This window comes from Heterocephalus glaber, unplaced genomic scaffold (assembly GCF_053883595.1).
Source record: "Heterocephalus glaber isolate CG9 unplaced genomic scaffold, H.glaber_assembly_v1.0 deba00001429, whole genome shotgun sequence".
Lineage (NCBI taxonomy): Eukaryota > Metazoa > Chordata > Mammalia > Rodentia > Bathyergidae > Heterocephalus > Heterocephalus glaber.
In genome coordinates, this window is record NW_028258294.1 from 6,572,938 (window position 1) to 6,597,955 (window position 25,018).

Consider the following 25,018-nt stretch of genomic DNA (forward strand, 5'->3'; position numbering starts at 1 on the left):
TTCCTATTTCTTGCTTTACACTAAGTTAGGAGATGACATTTCTTTGTTGTTGGAAATTTTTAGTCATTAGCAAACATTTACAAATAGACTCTAATATTGAAATACTCTTAACTCCAAATGTTTCCTGAAAGCAATGAGTATTGGTATTATCATAGTTCTGTCAAATATATCTTGCTATTAGAAAGAAGGAAATAACTTTTGAGAGCCTTCTGATCATATTTTCCTCATTTTATTCAATCCTTTCCTCCACTCCTCCCACAAACAAAAAACAACCTACTATGAAGAGGTAAGTCATAGTATTTGAAATCAAACATTGGGTACACTAAGTTGCCATATTTATAAATCAACAATGTTTCGATACAGACATGTCCTTGTAATTCAGCTTAATAATACTTAATGTTAAATTGAGAAAATAGGCTTTGAAAGTTTTAATAATTATTTAAAGACACATTTGTTAAAAGGAAAAGTGAATCCCAGGACTCGAGAGGCTGAGACAGGAGGATCACTGTGAGTTCGAGGCCAGCCTGGACTACATAGTGACTGCAAAACCAGCCTGAACTACAGCGTGAGACCATGTCTCCAAAAAAGAAAATGAAATAAAATGAAGAGAAAGTGAAGATTTCAATTTAGATGTTTGTTCACAAAATTCATGTTCTTTTCACAACATCATACCACTCCTATTAATATTCCTACTTTTTATAGAAATTAATGTATTTGAAATTGGAGCTTAAAGTCATTCATGCCCAGGGAAAAGTGACTGTAGACATTTATTTTAAGAATAATCAAATCTAATGATATACAAGACTTTAACAAATTAAACTGTTTATATCTAAAATCTGTGAGTTAAGTCAAAGATATTTTCTACTTTTAGCAAGATATACTCAAGATTTAAAACCAGGAGTCTAAGACCAGTTTTCTTCAAGCAACAAAAATTAAGGAAACTTTATAGATCTATTATAAGCCTGAAATGAAACTCTTCCAAGCCTTTTATTTGACTCATTCTTTCGCTCTCTTACACTTTAAAAAATGCACAAGAAGAACATAGCTAAACAGTTCAGTGACAGGTTCCACACAGTCCAAGCCAAGCCCCAGTGCTACAGAAAAATGCCATGGAATGTAACAAATGGAACACAGACCATTCCCAAAAGCAAATGCCATTCCTCAAGTAGGAGAACTTTCATGTTGAAGCTCTACATTCTTGTGGTTTAATATGAACGATTTTTTTCCAGTTGGAATCCATTAATATAGACCACTGATGATATTTTCTAGGTTTTCCCTCTTTAGACATCCTGAGCTATGGAAAAAAAAGAAAAAGGAAAAAGTACTTTTCACCTTTTGTTTGTATAACTCAATGCACTTTTACAAATGTGGTTTTAGGTTTATGCTTTTCAAAGCCAAGAGAACTGGCAAAACTCAAAAGTCCAAAGTAACTCACAAAGCAAGACCAAGGAAAAAAGCACTCATCACCCTATTTCAACAGCATTCTCAATTGGTTCTTTTTAGTTCTTCCACAGCTCTCTCCTTAGGACACTTTCACTAATGTTGAAATCTGCACTCCTATATGAGATGGGGCAAGTAGTTTACTCAGGATAAGATACTAAGAAGAAGGCATAAAAGGCAAAGCATATTGGTGGAAAGGGAAGCTAACAAAGAAAACCAAAAGTACAGCATAGAGAAAAATTAAACTTGTTTGGATCATTGCCATTCCGGACCCTTCCAATGGGCCTGAGCTTTGTGTTAATGAAAATATGAAAATCTTATCATGGAGAAAAGGAATGTAGTCAAAAAGTTATTCATCATAGGTTATTTCTTAAAATTTAATAGTAAAATGTCTCTTTTGGTTTTTTCAATCTCAGATATATAAAATGCCTTCACTTTGAGTACATAACTCCTCTCTTTTTGCCTTAAACTATTTCAGACTTTTAGTAGTTTTGATATAAGTCTGTGGATCTTGGATAATTTCTAAATCTACAAAATCCATTAAAACATGCAATTTTCCCATATAAAATATTGTGTTGGATTCACTTATCCATAGATGACAGCCACTGTCAAATTCAGCTTTCCTATTTCTAAATATGTACACAAATAATCTTGATGAAATTCTGTATCTTCTTAATCTATTTGTCCTTTAGTCTCATTGCCAAAACTGAAAAGAAACTATTTTTCACAAGGCACTAGCTTTTTACTGTAGTATTTAAATTTCATCACATTGCAAAGTTTTATTAAGATGTAAAACTAGGCCCAAGGAGTGGCTACTCCCATCCAGATGATTTGTTCTTCTACATTAGTGTCATTATTAGTTATGATATGGCACAGGCCGTCAAGATCCTCTTCAGTAGTCAGCCACTGTAAGTGTAAAATGTTTTGGATGTTAAGAGTTGACTACTTTTTCATGATGAAGACAAAATCACTCTCACATTACTTTCTTCAAATTTTCCTTAATGACTTCCAGGACAGCCATGTCGTAACACCATAGCTAGTACTTCAAAACCTTGTTGGAATAATAGGAAACAGAAACGTATGTAACAATCATCTTTACCATCTGTGACACTTTCAATTCCTCAAAACTCATCGTTAACTTTTACAACATAATCCTTAGCACGTAACTCTGAGATGGTTGGGTATTTTTGCTGTGTTTTCCTGGGGTACAAAATAATAATGTGAATTATTATTTAAAGTTAAGAAGGTTGAGAGTAGAGAAAATAAAAGAAGAAAACTAAAATTTTAAAACCTCTTTCTAGGTAGTAGGTTTCATGCTAGGTACTTTAATCAACGGGAAATTTACTTACAAATCCTGTTTTTTTAAAATTTCCTCTTAAGATAAGAACTCATCTTGGAAAAAAGTGAGAACTCTGACACAGAACATATCAGGAATTTAACATGATATTAAGCCCACGAGTATAGTTCAATGAATGTTGCTCTATTATTTCTTCTAATTTACCTTTAGGATTCATGATAATCTCATAAGATAGATACTATTTTCCTTGTTAAACTATTGAAAATTTCAAGTTCCAATAAAGATTAATAAAAAGCTCTAATTTATTTTTGAATGAAATGTATTCTACCTCAGATTAAAGTTACACTCAATTATCACTTTGTGCCAAAGACAGATAGCAGCATGTACCCTTCTTGCTCAAGAAGGGTCAGGGAGGCAGACAGGACTGAAACTAGAGAGTTCCAACTAACCAGAAAACATACAAGCTCATCATCAAACATCTATTTATTAAGCACTGTAATCACAGAATAAAGCACAAATGTCCCTGTCATACATGCCATCTGGACATGCCTGGCAAATCCCTTCTATTTTATATGTCTCTGAATTTTTTAATACACTTATAAACACAATAATTTATAATATAATTTACTACTATTCATAGAATTAATACCATTAATACCAAATACCACTATTTAATATGTATAGCAAAAGTAATTTTCTGATTGTCTATGTAGCAACCACTAAACATTTCACCTACATTTCCTCACGCAATACAACTAAACTAGGAGTAAAGTTAAAATCTTATTTCAGTGATTAGTTAAATTTAGGCTCAGATAATTAGTTTGCTATAGTCATAAAGAGAAAGGACCTGAACTATGACTCAAACTCATATATATATGCAATATGTATATATAATATGCATATATGTGTGTATATATATATGCATATATATACATGGCTATACATATTGCTCCAAAACCCATGATCTTTTCAGTAGAAAATTGTAGTTGATTTTCTTCTCCAGAATTACCAAGGCAATTTTAAAAACAGCTTCTATGACCAACACAATGTTTACCATGATGGACACGAAGAAACACTGATCAGGGATTGGATGACCTACAATTCAACTCAGCTTTGCTCTGAGTATAAATAGAAGGCATCTGACTACACTGTTTATCAGATAAGATAAATGGACTAGAACAATCTACACGGTCTAACTTATCTTAGTTCTACAGGATCCTTACCCTCCAAGCAGAGTGCTCCCCAAGGAAAAGTAGGTGACTGCTATGATTACAACAATGACACCATTACTGGCTTCAGCAATGCCCAAGATAAAATAGCTCCTCAATATTCACACTGTGTTCCTCTTCTAGGAGGCAGTTACCTGAAGTCATACTTTTAATGCCATGATTTAAGCACTCAAGATGAAATATTGCCTCTGTTCTTCATGGGGTGCTAATGTATCTGATATTCTTCTTCGAAGCATGGAAGGGGTGAAGAATGTGTACCCACAATGTTCAAAATAATTGTAGGGTAGGACTAAGGTTATAGTTTTACAAATAACTGAGCTGGAGCATCACAACCTTTCCTAGATGGGCCTGGAAAGGCTCTTGTGTAATGTCCTTCCGGAATGCTAGCGCTCAGCTGGGACTCTAAAATTAAGGAGACCAGAATCATATTAATCTCAGATTAATTCCTCAAAATTCATGCTTAACTTGCAGAAGACTTAGAAATATGGTAGATGTTACAAACTAAGTATTATCCCCAAAAATTCATATGCTGAAATCTTCATGTGCGGTATCTTTGTGGGGCTGTATTTGGAGATGTAATCGTTTTTTTTTTTTGGAACCGGGGATCGAACTCGGGACCTTGTGCTTGCGAGGCAGGCGCCAGAACCACTGAGCTAAATCCCTGGCCTGGAGATGTAATCTTTAAAGAACTGATTATTGACATCATTGGAATGGATCCTAATTCTACAATCAATGTCTTTAGAAGAGGAGATTGGGAAACAGGCACAGAAGGAAGACCATGTGAGGATATTAGAAGAGAACCATCTATAATCCAAGGAGAGAGGCCCTCAGAAGAAACCAACCCTGCTGAGAACTTGATCTTTGACTCCAAAACTGTGAGGAAATAAATTCATTTTGTTTTAGTATCTGTGGTACTATTATGACTGTCTTAGCAAACTAATGCAGTAGATAAGGTGAGGCAGACAAATCTGACTTGGATTTAAGAACAATCTGTGTTATACTCTTACCCTTCATTCTGGTCAAGTATTATTAATAGATAAAAAAATAAACAAAAAAATAAAAATAAACAAAAAGATAAAAAAATTAAAAAATAAACAAACACACACTCATACACACACACTCAGTCTTATTCAGGGGCACTGTGATAGGAATCTTAAGTAAGAGTAAGAATTCCAGGTTCTAACATTAGCTCTCTGAACCTGCCATGTAAAGCAGAGCGACAAAGCACGGTCTCTAGTGTCACAAGATATGGGTTTACACTGGATTTGTTGGCTGTGTGACCTCAAGAAAGTTACTGAATCACTGAGAATCTGTTTCTTAATCTGTTACTTAATCTGTTGTATATAAAGCAATTATTTCTATATTCTAAGATTGTTATAAGTATTAAATATGGGGAATAAATGAGTTTATAAAAGAGGCAGCAATTGCATCCAACACATTGTATGCAATCAATAAATAGAGCTGTTATTAGACTGCACAATACTAAATGGCTGATATTTGATTTTTCTAATCTACCAAAATGGCAGTTCCATATGGTTCAACCTAACAGTAATGTTCCATAGACACAGAAGAGCACAATGGTTCAGCATATAAGTCTGTCCATAAATGAATGAAGAAAATACAGTGCATATACACACAATGAAATATTTTTCCAACTTGAAAAACTACAAGGATATCCTGTCACTTGTAACAACATTGAAGTACTGTGGGGATATTGCGTTAAATTGAATAAACCAGACACAGAAAGAAAAATACCACATAATCTCATTTATATATGGATGTAACAAAGCTGAATTCCAAGAGGAGTGCAATCCTGGTTACCAGGGTTAGAGTGGAAGGGTAGAGTTGGAAGATGTTGGGCAAGGGATACAAACTTTCAATTAGATAGGAAGAACATGTACCAACTTTCCACAAGAAATGTAAACATCATGCATTACAAACATATACTAATAAAAATAAATAAGAGATCTGTATGTCATGGTGGCCATAGTTAATTACAATGTATCATACTCTTAAAAATTGCCAAGAAAGCAGATTTTAGGTGTTCTGACCACAAAAAATAAGTACATGAGATAATACATTAGTTCTCTCCACTTACCCATTCCATAGTATGCACATATTTCAACATTATGATGTACATAATAAATATACACAAATTATATTTGTCAATTAATTTAAAAATAATTTAAAATACAATACAAATACAACCTGGAACCAGAATCTTTGGGCAGGAGTCTTGCCTCTGTCATTCACTAGTAGGTTACAAAACCCCACTAACTCGGTTCCTCAACTGCAAAACAAAAAAACTGGAAACATTTATTATACAAGATAGATAAACAGATTAAATAAATTAATGAACACAAAGCTCTTAGCCTAGTACTGAGCCAGTTCTCACTGAGGCAGTAAGCCAGTATGCTATTAATATTTACATTACTCTTTTTTTTTCTTTTTGGAACCAGGGATTGAACTCGGGACCTTGCGCTTGCGAGGTACATTACTCATTTTTAAATAAAGGGAATAGCTTTGAAAACATCTGAGATTCAACTTCCAACTCCATGGTACTGAGTGGCACTGATAAAAGGAGTTATGCAGCAGATGTATAAAAAAAGATGTTAGGGCTGGGGATTTAGCTCAGTGGAGACACCACCTGCCTCGCAAGCACAAGGTCCTAAGTTCGATACCCAGTACCAAAAAAAAAAGATGTTAAACACTGAGCCCCAAATTTTGATAAATAGTAAAATCAAATATAATCTAAATAAAAATGTCTGATATTTCTTTTAAAAATTATCTGAGAATTCAAAAACAATGATAATGCTGAAAATATACTTTTTTTTTGGTACTGGGGATCGAACTCAGGACCTTGAGCTTGTGAGGCAGGTGGCGTCTCCACTGAGATAAATCCCCGGCCCCTGAAAATATACATTTTATCTTGAGGATCAATCAACAATTTTTCTTAACACTTAAAACTGCTAAACATTTTAAAATATTGTTTAATATAAAATGAAAAGCTAGCATTCCATATAATGTAGAGTTTAATATTTTCCAGAGGAAGAGGGGCTGAATGGAGAGAAAGGGAATGGGAAAAAGAAGAAGAAAGATATACCATGTACAGGTACAAATTCCCTATGATGAATGTGATCATTGTGCATATTTAAAGCGTACCCATAAAAAGCATGTGAGAGGCTGAAGCAGAAGCACTGCTGCAAGTTTGAGGCCAGCCTGGACTACACAGTAAGTTCAAGACCAGTCTGAACTGCATAGCAAGACCTGTCTCAAAAAAAAGAAAAAACAGAAAGAGAGAGAAAGAAAAGAATATAATGTGATCTCTTCAAAGTAATATAACCCTTTTCACCTATCAATAAACAGAAAAGAAAATAACTGTTTCAAGGAGTAGCATGTTAATAAGAGTAAATAAAAACTAACAGTTAAGTTAAAAATAACACTCCCTAAACTGAAACCACAGTGCATACCTTGATAATTCTAGTTAATGATTATTATTCTGTGCAATAAAAGTAAAGAGTCAATGATCAAGCATCCTTCTGAAATTCACTAGAAACATATATTCCTCACAGCAGAATCAAAACTGCCCAAGTCAGTGTAAAACCAACACTCTTAAAATCTTAGGTCTTATTCATTAGACTCCAACCTCTGACCTTAAGCTAATCACATGACATCAGACTTCTGTCTCTGTAAAAAAAAAAATGTTGTGATATAACTCCTAGGACTCATGAAAGGGTAAATCAGTTAATGATTTCTAGAAGATAATGATTGACAAAGAAATATCTTCCTTGTGTTTCACTAGAAAGTAAGAATCCGGTCGCTCAAAATTTCCTTCCAAATATGATACATATCTCAGCATTTCCAAAGGAGGAAAATTTTTTTCATGACCATGCTGCAGACCTAAACAACATTTCTGAGAAAAAGCCAAAAAATTTAAATTCTCAACATGGCATCATTACTAGGTTGAAATTGAATATACAAATGTTAGTTTGAAGGGGAAAAATATATAAAGCCAAAATGCATTGAATCTACTAAGACAAAATTCATAAAGTATTTATGTCAATTAAATGATTTTTTAATGTCAAACTACAAACTACATCTCAAAAACTGGGTAACGATGAATACAAGGGCTTCCATAGGCAAGATTTTCTGTTAAAACTGTCTCAACATTGAGAAAAACAGAAAATTAATTACTCAAGATGCCCCAACACAGTATTTTCTATTAAACAGTAACTTATTTTCCATTCTTTAAAATAAAAAAAACAGATTTCATCTCAACCAATGATGTCTTTTATTTAAAAGATTGCTATAAGAGAGTAGACGGGTTGTTAATTGCTTTGTATGTTTTGATGCTTGTTCTGACTTTCCCTCAAGGCATTTTTTTTCTCTTACCCCATTATAGATTCCAAAACTCAGAGCATGTCCTAATTAAACATCTCCTAGAAAGTGTACAATCTGATTAGTACATTAACTCAGGCATAAACCAACCGTGACCAAATGCCTCCTACTCTAGATGGTACCAGTCTGGCAAAGAATATTCATGATACATGTTACAGTACATAACGATTACAATCATCGTGGGGAATTGGTACATGTGCATGACACAATTTCACACTTCATTTTTAAAAGACCTCACCCCCAGAAAGCACAGAGAATAAGGCGTAAGTTTGAGAGGTTTTTATATTATGCCGCAAATAGAGCCCACAATTTTCCATCTAATAATATCAACTCATATTTTGTAGAGGACCAAATATCTATATCCTGATATATTTTTTATTGAGCTAGTTGGCTGGTTAGTTGTCCACTTGAAAACAAAATAGCTTTAGATGGCCATACAGGTGAGGTGAGAATATCTTTCCCAAAACCAGTATTTGAGTTGTCCAAAATGAAAGTTATTGGCCATACACAACCATTCAATATGTTAAATGTACCTATGGTTATCAAAGAACTTAATTTTTAGGTTTAGTAATTTTAATAATTTAAATGTGTGTTTGTTTGAAACAGGGTCTCACTGTGTTGCTCAGGCTGGGCGCAAATTCTTTGACTTAAATAATCCTCCCACCTCACCCTCCAGAGTAGCTGGGACTACCTGGAACTCATTTGTATTATTAAATGATGTTGAAGCACATTAGGTATGTATGTGAATCTGCTTTTTCACTCGTAAATTTTATGAGATTAAAAACAAAGATTTGGAGGGCTAGGGATTTAGCCCAGTGGTTCTGCCACCTGCTTTGCAAGTATAAGGTCCTGAGTTCGATCCCTGGTACCAAAAAAAAAAAAAAACCAAAGATTTGGTATTCCTTGTAAAAATTTAGTGACTTGAATTGTTATATGTGTGGGAATAAAAATACATAGTGTATTCCAAGTAATTAATAGAAAAAATAATGTAAAACATCTTACTAATTTTTAAATAATGACTATATATCAAAATAATAATATTTTGGATATACGAGGTTAAATGTAGTTTTTAATGAATGTCTCCAGCTTTCTTTTACTTTATGACTTACATTATATTTTTATTGGGCAGCAATGATATGGAGAAGTATTAATCAATGCTTGAGTACCTGAGATGAGCCAGTGAAATGGTTTAAAAAGTGTACATTAAGAGAGAAAAGCAGAGATCAGAAAGGACTGCATTTACATTCTGTTTTTGGCACTGACCACCCAAAACACTTCAGCAAGTCATACACCTTTCTTGACCTATATTTCTTGATACATAAAATGAGAATTGTTTCTTGGCTAAAGCAAAATACTTGTAAAATGCCTGGCATATGATAGGTTCATGTAAACAGTTGAATGACTAATTGTTTTCAATACCAAGCACAAATCTCAGGCAATTACAAAAAAACTTACTGCTTCTCTATTTCTATGTCTCCTTGCAAATGAGATCTACTCTGTGGACCCTTCCAGTATTAGGGTAACTTTGTTACCACAGTACACTTTACAGATAGATGGCAATAACCTTTACACTTAATGCTATTATCAAAATGTCCAGAAAACAGATAAATGTATTATTTTCATTTGTTTTTAAATGGTACAAATTGATTTCCAGAAATATCATCATGATTTTGTAAAGTTTCTGTGGATGTAAAAGAAACTTACCATATCAGAATATTTATATCCTCTTCAGGATTTCTACATTTCTGTCATAGTCAAACTGAGTGTTTGATAAGCTCTAATATGCACTGCTCTAAAACATTAAACTAACACTTTATAGTTATTAAAGAAGTAAAACACGGGGACCAGCAATATTTATTTTAAAATTAACTTATCTCTTTGTTGCACTGCATTTTTTTGCAATTTGAAAAGTGCTTGAAAATTGTTATTCCATACCACAGCTATAAGATTAGAAATATTAAAAAAAAAAGATTAGAAGTATAAGCCAAAAATAAATAGATACTCTTTCATAAAGCAAATTGTAAAAGTACAGGAGTTCCTTTTTTACTAAAAAGTATATATTAATTGAAATATTTTAAAATGGTTTAGATTAATTGATGACTAGAAAATTCAAATGGGAAATTTCTCGAAAAGATAGAGTTTGAAAGTCAGAAATCATCTCTCAGCATGATGTCAAGAAGGAACATCATTCCTCTTCACAAGTACTCTCATAAAATATTGAATCCTCACTAGATGGCTTGAAGATCACCTCACTTGATTAGTCTTATGTTTCCTTGAAAAGTAACTCAATGCCCTTTCTATCAGTTTGTTGCCATTTTTGCACGTGGACCTTTTATCAGTATCCTTCTTCATTCACTTCATTAGTATTCACTGAGGCCCCAGTGTCAGCAGTTCTTGGGCCTCCCCTGCTTGTCACACCATCGAAAAAAAAACACTAAAGTAGGATGGAAGAAGAGGGGTAGAAAATATTTTTAAATGTTTTAAAAATTTATTGGGCCGTGTGTGTGTGTGTGTGTGTGTGTGTGTGTGTGTGTGAATGCACATATGCATGTATATATGTGTAATCTTCATCTTATCTGACTTGTAACCGCAATAAATTTGAAGTTACACAGCATACAAGCTTATAAAAGTTAACTTGTTTGTTTCCAACATAATTAGTCTTCTTAAAAATAAATTTTTATTTTAGCTTATATTGTGCTACAGAGCTAAAATCCAAAGTTCAACTAGAGCTTTCCAAGTTATTGCAATAAGATTCCAATTCTTAGATTTTATATTAACACAAATACCTACTGATCCAGAACAAATTTTACCACTGTAATTCTCAAAAGTTTTCTTCAAGTTGTTCATCAAGTTATATAAGAAGTCAGATAAATTTTCCATTGGAAAAAAAATGTTCTGTTCATTAATTCACACCACATGGCAAATTTCCAGGAAATAAAATAAGAATGATAGGCTAGCAGACCTAGTAAGTTTATTAGAAAAAAATTCTTGCTTTTTGAATTATAACTGCTTATTCATTGGTTTTCCAATTAAATTATATGCAAGTAGAGGGGAGGAATAAGGTTTTATTCTCTGTGCCATTAGAAAAGCATAGGTTTCAAGCCCACTATAGTGGCCCATCCCTCCCTGTAATCCCACCACTCTGAAAGGCTGAGGCAGGAGGATTTGAACCCAGCCTGAATAATTTAGTAACTTAGCCAGAGTTTGTCTCAAAATTACAAAAAGAAAGAAAAAGGGAGGCTAGAGATGTAGCTTAGTGCAAAGGCCCTGAGTTCAACCCTCAAAACCAAAAAAAAAAAAAAAAAAGTACAGATTTTATAAGTTTCTGGATGGTTGGACAGAAATTAGATGGATGAAATAAGTGTTTAGATTTCATAATTTCCAATAAAATGAGTTTGTGTTTAGACTACTTTGCCTCAACCCATAGCTGAAAACACAGGTATGAAATAATTAAACAATAGTGTGACTATTGGTGATGAAAAATGGCATTGTGTTGTTAAAAAAAATCAATTAATATTAATTTAACTGAAACTTAATGCAGGCTTACTATGTGCCAGTCACTATTTGGGGTACTGAGATTTAAAGGCAAATAAACCTTCTATATGTAAAAAAATGAGAGCTAGTTCCATTAAATTAATCTGAAGTAATTTTAAATAGTCACTGAACTATGGAAAACAGCAATATCTCTCCTCTTTAAAATGTGTTTTCTTCCTCCATGAAAAAAAATGACAAATCTGCTTGTTCAGATTCCCTAATCTTTTGCAATATATTTTAGATTTTTTGCTTGTTGCAATCTCCTATACAAAGTAAAATGTCATCAGTTAAGCTGTCTTTTGATAAGGGATCAAATAGGAAATGGCAAAAAAGAAGGATGAGATTAGAAAACAGGATGAGATCAGAACAGAGAAAAGAAAAATATCTACATGAAGAAAATCAGAGCCAAGTTTTGCACAATGTCTTTCTCATTATTAGACCAAAATACCTGAACCACAATCAGCTGCTAACCTAAAGCAAGCAACTGAGAACTACCCAGAAATGAATAACTGCATTCAACGTGTACTTTGTGAGAACCCTCAGTAAAAGAAAACAGTGTAGAAATCCTCTGGATAAACTGATGAGCAGGCTGAAAGCCTTGATAAGTGAAAACTAAAAGCCCTCACGGGTTGATCTTCCAGGGAAGCAAAGCCTCCAGGGCACTTTAGAGTTTTGAAAAAAGCAACTTTCTCAGGCACTAATAGCCTGGTCTGGCAGGTTCATTCATTTCACTTTAGCAGATGTTATCTTTAGCCTTTTCAAAAAGAATCAATCTTTCTTACCTAGACAAGAGTGAACTGACAAATCAAGAAAACTTGACTATGTTAGAAATCAACAAAAGTTTGTGAAGCGTACAACAAATGTTTCTTTGATGAATAGGTATAACCTATGTCTTGTGACAATGTCTGCTGCATTAAACCCCTTCCAACACATCACCCAAGTTCCACTTACGCCCAACATCTGGTGAAGGTAGTGATACTCTGGCCCTTGATTGTACAGCAGGAAGGTTTTCCAAAACAGCAGGACATTCAGGGAGAGCCAAACAAGCTAAAAACAATCAAAAGGACGGAGAAAACAAAAATTAAAAATAACATCACACGAGGAATGAGGCCACCAAACACATTTTCTGGACATAGTACTTTTAATGCAACAGCAATAGGTGATGGCAGAAAGCATTCCCAATTAAGCAGAAAGCTGGAAACCACTCAGGAAGAATTGGCCCTAACCAGTCCCTCCTACCTAAGAATAAGCATTTGGGTGGCAACTGCCCTTTCCCATCTCCCAAATAGGATGATCTGCAGGTATCCCGTGAAGCACAAAATAAGACTTCAAATGAGTGGCATCACTCTGTCCTAAGCAAACCATTCTGAGAAAAAGAACAAAGGGGGAAAAAATATCTAAAGGGTTAAGGAAAAACTGTGTTCACTTAAGTAATCTCTTCTCTCCTCTACATCTATACATCCGCTCTCCCATCTATGTGTAAGGAAGTTCCCAAACATAGGGAATGCGGAGGGGGCGTCACTGTCATCTCTTGAGTTTTAACAGCAAAAACTTTGTTAGTTGAGAAAGTTCGAATTGGAGACAAAACTTCCACTTCCAGCTGCCCACCCGCGCGCGCTCCCGGAATTCATCAAGTCGAGGCGAGAGACAGACAGGGGCGCCCGGCCCGCCATCCTACCAGGCAGAGGTGTTTAACCCCTTCGTTGGCCAGCCAGCTCCTCCAGGACACAGCCATGCCGCCCCGTGCTGCGCGCTCGGCCCGCCGGCCGGCCCGAGAAGAAGCGGTGGCGGCCAGGGCCGCGGTGACGGCGCTGCGGCCTTCGGGGGGCAAGAGACTGCGGTCAGAGGGAAAGAGCGGCTCCCCAGTCCGCCCCGGCTGCACCGCGCCGCGCCCCAGCCGCCCGCCGCGCTCGGAGCGCGTGTCCGCAGCGCCGTGCCGCCCTTTGTCTGCAGCGGCTGGGAGCTCGGGGGCGTCCCCTGCAGCTCGAGCCTGCCTCGCCCCTGAGGGGACGCCCAGGTGCAGAGCGAAGGGCCAGCTGAAAATGCGCGCGCGCGCACACACACACGCACACATGCACGCACGCACACCAAGTTCTTTTGGGCTGGTTGTTTTCCCCCAAAAGAGTTCAACTCAAATGAGCCTTCGTAGGGAAAGTTAAGCCGGAAACAGCCTGTGGTGTGCTACAGTCCCCTTTGTCCCGGGCCTCAGCTGCGCGTCCTACCTGCGGACAGCCGCCCCTGAAGTCCCTTTGCAGACTTCTCCCTCCCTTATCCCCACAGCCACCCCACCTGGGCTTGGTGGACACTTCTAAAACACTGCTGAATACAAGGAACCCCGGGAGTAACTGGTTAATTCTGACGTAATTCTCAGAGGCTTTAGAGAAGTTCAGATTTCCTCTATTTCGGAACTTGTGTTTTAGTACCTAGTTTCAAAGTCTTTATGGCAATAGGAAGCCTCTCAGCCTTGATCAGAGGCCCAGTGAAGGATGAGACAAGTGTAGAATTGACACAGAATACCTAGGCTACAAAACATCTCCATCAATATTAGGGAAGGGAGGGCACATCATTCAATCATTCATACAGAATGATGTCTGATGCTTAATAGGTGTTTGATAAAGATTCATTAAAACAACAAACAAGTGACAGAAAAAGTTTACCACTAGCAACATAATCGCACGACTTTTTGGATATACTAGGGGTAGAACAAAGAATACTTTATCGGAGCCTTTTTGTTTTTTATTTTGAAACAGGGTTTCACTAAATTGCCCAGGGTGGCCGCCAATTTACAATCCTGCCTCAGCCATCTTCATAGCTGGGATTATCGTGTGCACCATGGCACCTGGTTTAGCTCTTTCTTTGGTGAAACAAAACTACATTTAGCACGCTATTCATGACCACACTCCATGCAATGCAATCATCACAATTAATTTAATGAACTGGTTAATGATTGCAACTTTCAAAATGGGCGTGGTGGCACCCGCCTGTAATCGCAGCACTGGGGAGGCTGAGGCAGGAGGATCGCTGCAAATTCAAGGCCAACTTTGGCTACATAGTGAGTTCAAGGCCAGTCTGGACTGCATAGCCATACCCTATAAAAAAAGCCAATAAATAAATAAACTTTCAGTTTGAAAAGTTACAGTGAATCCAAAATAAGTTCAAGTTAAATTTCTCAATTTCCTAATAGTCTGTCAACTCATTTTACCTTTCTGTTTTCATGCACGATCAAATTTAAAAATTAACCCAACTCTTTCTAAAGCTAGAGAGTATAATATTCATGAACAATACTGTGATGTCATTGACCATATGATGCCTAAAGGAGATGGAGAAGAGCTCATGAAAAAACAAGAGTATCACCATAGGACAAAGGTTAAATACTGGTGCACAGTAGTTCTCCTAGAACTTTAATTTCAGTATATGGAAACAAGAGTGTTGGTTGCAAAATAGATGGATTCCCGCAATGTACTGACAAGAGTAAGGCAATTGGAGAATAGTGCCATAAAAGACAATTGCTAAAAGTTGTGCTACTTCCAGAAAAATGACAACAAAACAGACAAAAGATAAAAAATAATGGATCCTAGACAAGCATGGAAGCACACACCTGAAATCCCAGCACTCTGGGAGGCTGAGGCAAGAGGTTCGCAAGATTGACCAGTCTGGACAACGTAGTGATTTAGTGAGACTATGTCTCAAAATAAAAAATAAAAACAGGGTTGGGGATGTAGCTCAGTGTGAAGGCCTTGGGTTGAATTTCCAGTACTACCACTACTACCATAAATAATAATAAATAATAATAATTAATACTAATAAATAAACTGATCCAGCTATGAATATGTACCTGCTAAGTATCAGGTACTGACTTTGATATTTAGTATATAGAAATTACAGTTCTCAAGCAGTTCTTCAGATATTAGTGCCCTCCCTTTAAATGTAAAAAACAAGCTAAAAGAGATTAAGAAATTTGCATTTTATAAAATACTTTAATAAAATAATAAAATGCAATATGATTGTTGATTACAATATTTATCACTATTATTTTGTATTCTGTAAAGAAAGCCCAAGATCTGATTGCATCTGTTGACTTACGTATTGGTCAGACTTTTCATTGACTGGACAAAATACCTGACATACATAATTTAAGAAATTCATTTAGATTCATGGTTTCAGAGGGTTCAGTCCATGGTGAGCTGGCTCCAAAGCAGAAATGGTGTGGTGGTTAGAGGGACAAGGCAGAAGAAAGCTGCTCAACCTAGAACAGCCAAGAAGCAAAGAGAAACGAACACAAACTTCCAAGTCACCCATCCAGTGACCCACCTCTTCCAATCAGGCTGTACCTCTAACAGCACATTCAGCTGTGAACTTATCAGTGGATGACTCCATTGATGAATATGGCACCCCTGTGGTCCAATCACCTTCCAAAGAATTACTTTTGACATTTGAGATTTCAGGAAGACATTTTAGATATAAACCATAACATTTTATTAAAATCCTTTAGTAAAATAATCAAATTCATACAAATGTTGATTATATTCATCACTATTATTTTATAGCTCCCTGAAAGGAGTCCAGGTTCTATTTATGTTGACATGCAAAGAAAGAGTACTGCAAGCCATCTTCAAGGGACAGAGGTATTGTAGTATTACGAAGAAGCATTCACTAAGGAGGTTTTATGCAATATAATTTTCTCTAAGCCAGATTATTTAGGGTAAGTAGTGTCTTTCCTGAGCTAGGTATGGGCATTCTTTTTCTTTTTTTTTTTTGGTACCGGGGATCGAACTCAGGATCTTGTGCTTGCCAGGCAGGCGGCAGAACCACTGAGCTAAATCCCTGGCCCAATGAGCATTCTTAAAAGTAATGAGAGAGTCCTGTAGCAGTATCAGTATATTTCAGATACTATGATGAAAATCACTCCTTTGCCAGGAAAGGAATTCACATACATACAAAAGAAACCCTCAAATGACAAATATCTTTGCTCTTGGTTGAAATAATGATAGCTTATAATGTAATATTGATTATCATATGCTGATTATAAACTGTCAATTAGATGTTCTTGACCTACTACTTGTTACTCAAAAAACACAGAAGCTATTGAAAAAAATTTTTGTAGAAAGGGTCTTTCAAAATATGAAATGCATGGGATAAATGTGAAGAAAGTTTACCTGATCCGCTTGCTTTATTCCTCCATTTTTTCTGTTTCAGCTCAAGTTCATACCTTCCTATGAAGCTTCTTCTGACCCACTCTGCCATATACACACAGACTCACCCTTTAGTGTGATCATAGTACTCTGTATGCACAATTATTACTGCATTTTCCATATACTAATTACGTGCATGTGTCTGTCTAATTTGATTAACAAACTGAACTTCTTAGGGTCAGCCTACTGTCTTACTCAGTTTTTTTTTTTTTTCAGTACCGGGGATCGAACTCTGGTCCTGGCACTTGCGCAGCAGGCAGCGAAACCACTGAGCTAAATCCCCGGCCCTCTTACTCAGTTTTTATTCCAACACTCAGCTTTATGGTTATTAACTGAATGATTCGTGGTTAATATATCATCCTTCTTTCTGTGCCTTTCTCAAATTTCAGTTTTTTAAGTGTAACTCTCCAGTAACACAAGAAGTGTCTGCTCAGCTTGCTAAATCAACTACTAGAAAGGGAAGAACAGAGTGAGCACACAATGATCCAGGTGACACCTACCACATAGGTCTAATGATAAACATTTGAAGAAAGTGGGCACTTGTGTTAGTTTCCTGAGGCCAGAGTAATAAATTGGTATAGATTTCATGGTTTAAAACAACAGATATTTATTCTCTCACACTTCTGAAGTCCAGAAGTCCAAAATCATCAGTATCATTGGATCAAAATCAAGATGCTGACAAGACCACAATCTTTCCCAAATTACTCAGGGAGAATCTGTCACTTACCTCCTCTGGCTTCTGCTAGCTAATAGCATTTTTGAGCTTCTGGCTACATCTCTCTCATCTCTGTCACCATGGTCTGATTGCCTTCTCTTTTCTATCTGCATATCAAATCACCCTTTGTCTCTCTCCTCTAAATACACTCTTGTCATTGTATTTAGGGCTCACCTGAATAATCTCTTGTCAAGATTCTTAGTTTAATCTTATCTGTTAACTCCCTTTTTTTCTTATATGAAGAAGCATTTACTGACTCCTGGGATTAGAACTTGATATATTTCAATGGCTATTATTCAGCCAGTCATACCTAAATTAATTTAATTGATGTCAATTTTCTTTTTCTGATTGGGTATGGCAGACTTGGAAGAAATTCTCTTTAGGGAATAAAAGTTGAGGACTTTTGAATGTTTAAATATGTATATTTCAGGAATTATGTCTGAAAAGTTTATAAGTTGATTGAGTTTATCAGTTTTATTGTCCCATATCTGGTTACCAGGAAAGACTAGCATTCAAACACAAAAGCAAAGAGCCTGTGTGATTTTCTTAGGAAGAGAAAGGAGAAAACTCCATTCCAGTGAACTGCATAACTGGTAGAGAATCCTAGAAGTCTAACTAACTGACAGAGATATGAAAGAGAAAAGGAAAACTACCATGTCCCTGCAGCCCTTGGTATGCAAGACAGTTCCACCTAAGGCCAAGGAGAAGTGGTCCAAAGGCTTCATATTTACAAGTCTGGGGCCAAGTTCCAGACAGTGACTCACTGTCAATTCTGTACAAAAATAAGTATAAACCATCATCTGATTCAGTCATTTAGGAATGTCTACTGTGCACTCATGTGGCTTGGTCAGCTCCTGAAGAAATACTGGAGAAAATGGAGAGAAGTTCTTATGCCCTCATGCACCAGATGCTCTGTTGAAAAACAAAGCTTGCAATATGAAGACAATTTAAGGACTACAGAATTAAGATCTTCAGTAAAAACTTCTTGAGTAAAACTGAGTTAATTATTGCAGATAGTAACTTAATTAGATATCTTGTAGGCAGTTAGACAGGGCCCGCCCATCAGGAGCCAACATGGAGGACAATCAAGACACAGAATTATAAAAGGAGAGAAACTACCACACCCATGTAGGATGAATAGCAGTGATTGATATTCTAAATAAGTATCAATCACCAGGATGGGGGAAAAAGATCTTTCAAGATCCCTGACTCTCTCTTTCGACCTAAAATCCTTGCTCATTTCTTCTATGCTTGCTATGTGACTGACTTGTTTCCCCATTGGATCCCCATTTAATCAATATTATCTCAGCAAGTATACTTATCATAATCTTATTGGTTGGTCATAGTTTTATTCACCTTGTGATTTCTCATTCAATCAAACATTATCTAAGCAACTGTACTTGTAATCTTATTAGTTGACTACAGTTTTGTCCCACCTTGAACTCGACTCACCTCATAGCTTTGTCCCATAAAATACCTTTGAGAAGTTGGGAGAGTAGGCAACCTACTTTCTGGTCCCCCTTCTGTCTCTCTTAGACAAAAGCTTTCTTTCTCTCAATAATTTTCCCTACTCTTAAATTCCGGTTTTCCTGATAGATTTCCCTCACCCTAACATGGCTACTATATATAATAGCTGCCATCTTCCCATAATGCCCTGCTCCCTACTTAAAGCCACCCCAAGATTGCTTCTCCCACCAAAGGACAACCTTCTTCTTCCCAACAATAGGGATTCCCGCCCAAAGAGTAACCTAATACTTGTTCTCCTCCTAGCAACTAGTGACGTCACTGGCTCCTCCAGTCCCTAACCACTACCTCGCTCAACCCGACCCTAGCACCTACAAGCCCCACCCCAGCTCCTACAAGCCCCACCCCAGCTCCTACAAAAAGCGTTCCCTGTCCTGGCCATATTGCTTTCCTCTCTCCTTTGTTCTTATCGTCCCTGCAGTGAAGGCTTGTTGTGGCCTGGTCTGGTCTTGATTTTTGGCTTTTTTATCTGACAGTTCCTAAAATTCATTCTTCAATTTTAGAGAACACAAACTCACATTTTAGATACCTAGCAGGTTTGGGAGTTACATCTATTCCCCCTATACTGTAATAATAAGCTTTTTTTTTTTAAGATTTGCCCTACATTAAACACTTTTCCAAACTTCTGGATTCCATAGATGAAAACAATTCTAAGAAGAAAAAATATACAACAATTGTTTCATAACATATATGTATGCTGAATTATCCAGTTGTATACCATAACCATATACAACAAAATATCAATGATAGGCATTTCAGTAAAACTTTTTAAAAATAAATAAACCTACAAAAGTAAATAAATTGCAGCAAAGTTGTATCTACTTTTGTTCATTGTTATTTCCCTAGAGCCAAGCATACAGCATGAAACATGAATGGGTTCTCAGCAATCATTTTGAGTGAAAGAAACAAAATCTATAAGAAGAATCTGAGTTCTCCAAATTCTGTTCCAATAATTATTTCACATTGATATTTCTTGTCTATGCTGCTTCTTTAATTATTTCTATTCTCTATTCATTCCTGTTTTCTCACACTAATATAGGGGGAATAGATGTAACTCCCAAACCTGCTAGATATCCGAAGCACAAATTCATGTTCTCTAATATTGAAGAATGAATTCTAGGACAATGGCGGTTAAGAGTAGAAAACATTTATTGGGGAGAGACAGCTCCTGCCTGAGAGGGACATGAGGGGACACTCGGAAGGGGGTTACCCTCCCACTCTGCTTCTCAAAAGTGCTTTATGGGACAAAGCCACGAGGTGAGGCAGGTTCAAGGTGGGACAAAATTATAGTTAACTAGTAAGATCGCAAATACAGTCGCTTAGCTCCAATGAGAAATCACAAGGTGGACATGAGGTGGGACAAAACTATGATCAACCAATAAGATTACAACACGTATAGTTGCTGGTAATATTGATAAAATGGGATTGGGATCAAATGGGAAAGCAAGTCCATAGTGAGCATACAAGGAATGAGCAAGGCTTTTTCAGTAAGGGGTGGGTAAGGGATCTTTCTTGGAAGATCTTTGTCCCCCACCCAGGTGATTGATACCTATTTAGAATATCAATGACCACTATTCATCCACACAGGGGAACCACACCGGTGTAGTAGTTTCTCTTCTTTTATAATACTGGCCTTCAGGATCATCAAGAAGATCATACACCCTGATCAAGTGGGATTCATCCCAGGGATGCAGGGATGGTTCAATATATGCAAATCAATGTAATACACTATATCAATAGAGCCAAGGACAAAAACCATATGATTATCTCCATAGATGCAGAAAAAGCATTTGACAAAATCCAACATGCATTTATGATAAAAACCCTACAAAAAATTGGAATAGATGGTCTCTACCTCAAACTGATAGAAGCCATCTACGAAAAACCAACAGCCAATATCATACTAAATGGTCAAAAACTGAAATCCTTCACACTAAAATCAGGAACAAGACAAGGATGCCCACTATCACCACTCTTGTTCAATATAGTTCTGGAAACATTAGCCAAGGCAATTAGACAAGAGAAAGAAATAAAAGGAATAAAGATAGGAAATGAAGAAGTCAAATTGTCATTATTTGCAGATGACGTGATACTCTATATAGAAGACCCCAAGGACTCCACCAAAAGTCTTCTAGGCTTAATAACCAAATTCAGTCAAGTAGCTGGTTAGAAGGTCAACACACAAAAATCAATAGCTTTCCTCTACATGAGTAACAGACTGACTGAGAGAGAAATAGGGCAAATAATTCCTTTCAGAATAGCATCCAAAAAACTGAAATACCTAGGAATCAACCTAATGAAAGAAATCAAAGACCTCTTCTCTGAAAACTATAGCACTCTGAAAAGAGATATTGAAGATGATATCAGAAAATGGACAGACATCCCCTGCTCCTGGGTAGGAAGGATTAATATAGTGAAAATGGCCATACTTCCAAAACTGCTATATAGATTTAATGCAATTCCAATTGAGATCCCAGCAGCATACTTCATAGACCTCGAGAAAACAATCCCAAAATTCATTTGGAACAAGAAGAGACCCAGAATAGCAAAAGCAATTCTAGGTAACAGAGACATGGCAGGGGGTATCACAATCCCCAACCTGCAACTCTACTACAAAGCTACTGTGATAAAAACAGCATGGTACTGGCAAAGAAACAGACTTGAGGACCAGTGGAACAGATTAGAAGATGCAGAAACAACACCAGACACACTCAGCCATCTCATCTTTGACAAAGGAGCCAAATACCCTCACTGGAGGAAAGATAGCCTCTTTAATAAATGGTGCTGGAAAAATTGGGCTTCAACTTGCCAAAGATTAAAACTAGACCTATATCTCTCACCATGCACTAAACTAAAATCAAAATGGATTAAAGATCTAAATATTAAAATAGAAACTCTGAAGCAGTTGGAACAGAGGTTAGGTAGAACCCTTGAAGACATCGGTGTAGGAAAAGATTTCATGAACAAAACCTCAGTTGCCGGTGAAGTAGCACAAACAATCAACAAGTGGGATCTCTTCTTATTACAAAGCTTCTGCACAGCAAGAGAAACCAGCAGCAGTGTGAAGAGACAACCCACAATGTGGAAAAAAATCTTCACCTGCTCTTCCTCAGACAAAGGTCTACTATCTCAAATCTATAAAGAACTTAAAAAGATGAGACCTCCCAAATGTGATGACCCAATCCAAAAATGGGCATCTGAAATGAACAGACATTTCTCAGACAAAGAAGTAGAAATAGCAAATAAATACATGAAAAAATGTTCAACATCACTGGTCATTTGAGAGATGCAAATGAAAACAATGCTGAGATTCCACCTCACTCCAGAAAGAATGGCTGCTATCATGAAATCAACCAATAACAAATGCTGGTGGGGCTGTGGGGAAAGAGGAACCCTGCTCCACTGCTGGTGGGAATGTAGACTGGTGCAAGCACTGTGGAAATCAGTATGGAGATACCTCAAAGAACTAGGACTGGAAGTCCCATTTGACCCCGCTATTCCACTGCTGGGGATCTTCCCCAAAGAATTAAAAGAATCATACTACAGTGATATATGTGCACCCATGTTCACAGCAGCACAGTTTGCAATGGCTAAAACTTGGAAACAGCCCAAATGCCCATCAACTGAAGACTGGATAAAGAAAATGTGGTTTTTAAATAAAATGGAGTTCTACTCAGCCATAAAAAATGAGAAATTAGAGACATTTATAGTTAAGTGGATGCACATCGAGGCGATACTCTTAAGTGAAATCAATAGGACACACATGTGTAAATACCGAATAGTTTCTCTGGTGTGAGAAACTGAAAGTGTAAATAAGGACTAAATGTATAATAGGTAAGGTGAAATAGGAAGAAAAAGGGCAAAGGGGAAGGAAGTGGGAGGGCTAGGGGAAAGGATAGAAGGGAACGGGATTAATATGAGAAAATGGAAAAATAGGAACAAAATCTTTGTAAATAGGGAGGAATGGAGGGGTTGAAGGGAGGGTTGGGCAAGGGTGAAAAATAAGAACCAAGAGAGATTATGTAAAGGTGCAAATTTCCAAGGATGAATGTCATTATATTGTATACCTAAAATGTACTAATGATTAGAATGAATAATCGATAATGTAAAATAGGAAGAAAAGGTCCAAAGGGGTAGGGGTAGTGGGAGGGGCAGGGGAAAGGAAAGAAGGGGAAGGAAAAATGATGAGAAATGGAAAAAATGGAAATAAAGTCTTTGTAAATAGGGAAGGGTGGAGGGAGTGAAGGGAGGGCTAGGAATGGGGAAAAAATAAGAACCAAGATGCATTATGTAAAGGTACAATTCCAAATGAGAAATGTAATTGTGTTGTATACCTACAATGTACCAATAAAAGAATTTAATACAAAAAAAAAATATTGGCCTTCAGTGAATGTGTCCTCCACATTGGCTCCTCAGCTGTCCTCCATGTAGGCTCCTCCAGGGCTGGCTCTGTCTGCCTACAAGATATCTAATTAACTTCCCTATCTACAATAACATCTCCACCCATATGCTCTTGCTGTCCCTGCTTCATGTTACACCTGACTTGGTGATGTGTGCTTAGTCTCTAAACAGGACAAGCACACTTTCTTCTCAGAAGTCCACAGGAACTCTTCCCAGCTGGGTCAGAGTCCTTTTCATTTGTGAGCCTTTGTCCACAAGGCTCTGTCTCAGAGCAGTTATCATTCTAATTTAGTTAATGTAACTTCCCAGTTGTGTCTCCATTTAGACTGTGAGTCCCTTGAGGACAAGAAAATTTTTTTCTTTATCTAGAGCTCGTTATATAGTAAGTGCTCCAAATGTATTTTATGAAAAGTTAGTGAATAAATATCTAACATACAATCACATTTTGAGTTAGTTTCAAAACAAAAAATCAATGCTCATCAATTCTTATTATAATTGAACAAAATTTTTAGATTAAAATTTTTTGGAGAACTATTTCAAGAATGAGAAAGGAGGGAGATAAAACACAAAAGCTTGACCTTTGTCTTGTCTACTTCCTCACCAACTTCCCAGGGAATTCAACCTTCAGCCAAGGTTCTTTCCTCAACTGCAAGCATTTGAGGCTGGAGATTTCAAAGTATTTTGAGAGCTCTTTTGGAGGTTCTAGCAGGGGGTATACTCCTAACCAAGAAACAGTCCTCCTCTACCTATCAGGGGTAGTCGCTCTCTTGGACCACAGCTTCACAGCTTGGGGAGCGATGAACATGGAGGGGTGAAGGAGAAGGGGACATTCGGCTGGGCAGCCAGATCCAGTTCACCCTCACATTCCAGAGTATTTTGTTTTCATTCCCATCTTCACAATTTGATTCACTCTTACTTAATCAACAATACAGTTTAAATGTCCCTAATATTAGTACATATCACACTGTAAAATGCAGATTGGTTTGTCTGTTTCTTTTGTGAAATCAGACTCCTTGAGCATAAGGAAATTGTACAATTCATCTTCGTAATTCCATGACCAGCACAATCCCTGACTCATGCTCTACTCAGTGGATATTTTGTAAATGAAATAATATTTAAGTATTTCTTTTAGATTATTCTTCTAATTCCCAAATCCTCACACTTTGGAACTATGTGACATTTAGAGAAAAACTATTATTGTTATAAAATTTTGTCAGAAACATAGATTATATTCATGGAATAGGATGTAATAGCTGTACTTTATATGTTATATGTCCTGTATTTTATT

The 25,018-nt window shown here is 36.6% G+C and overlaps 1 protein-coding gene across 5 annotated transcripts in view; it reads right to left on the reverse strand.

Annotated features, from left to right (window-relative positions):
- Positions 1 to 13,842, reverse strand: part of Nox4 (NADPH oxidase 4) — a 158,478-nt gene extending 144,636 nt beyond the window's left edge. The window contains exons 1-2 of one of the 5 annotated variants that reach the window (XM_004868204.3): positions 13,577 to 13,842; positions 12,850 to 12,945 (exon numbers count right to left, since the gene is read on the reverse strand). In XM_004868204.3, the coding sequence (XP_004868261.1) occupies positions 12,850 to 12,945; positions 13,577 to 13,633 (153 nt within the window). In that variant the 5' untranslated portion in view covers positions 13,634 to 13,842. Of the gene's footprint in view, positions 1 to 1,136; positions 1,295 to 6,174; positions 6,196 to 12,849; positions 12,946 to 13,576 lie in introns of those variants that run through there. The other 4 variants (XM_021247197.2, XM_021247199.2, XM_087212263.1 and 1 more) reach the window with 4 other exon arrangements.
- Between the last annotated feature and the right edge of the window lie 11,176 nt (positions 13,843 to 25,018).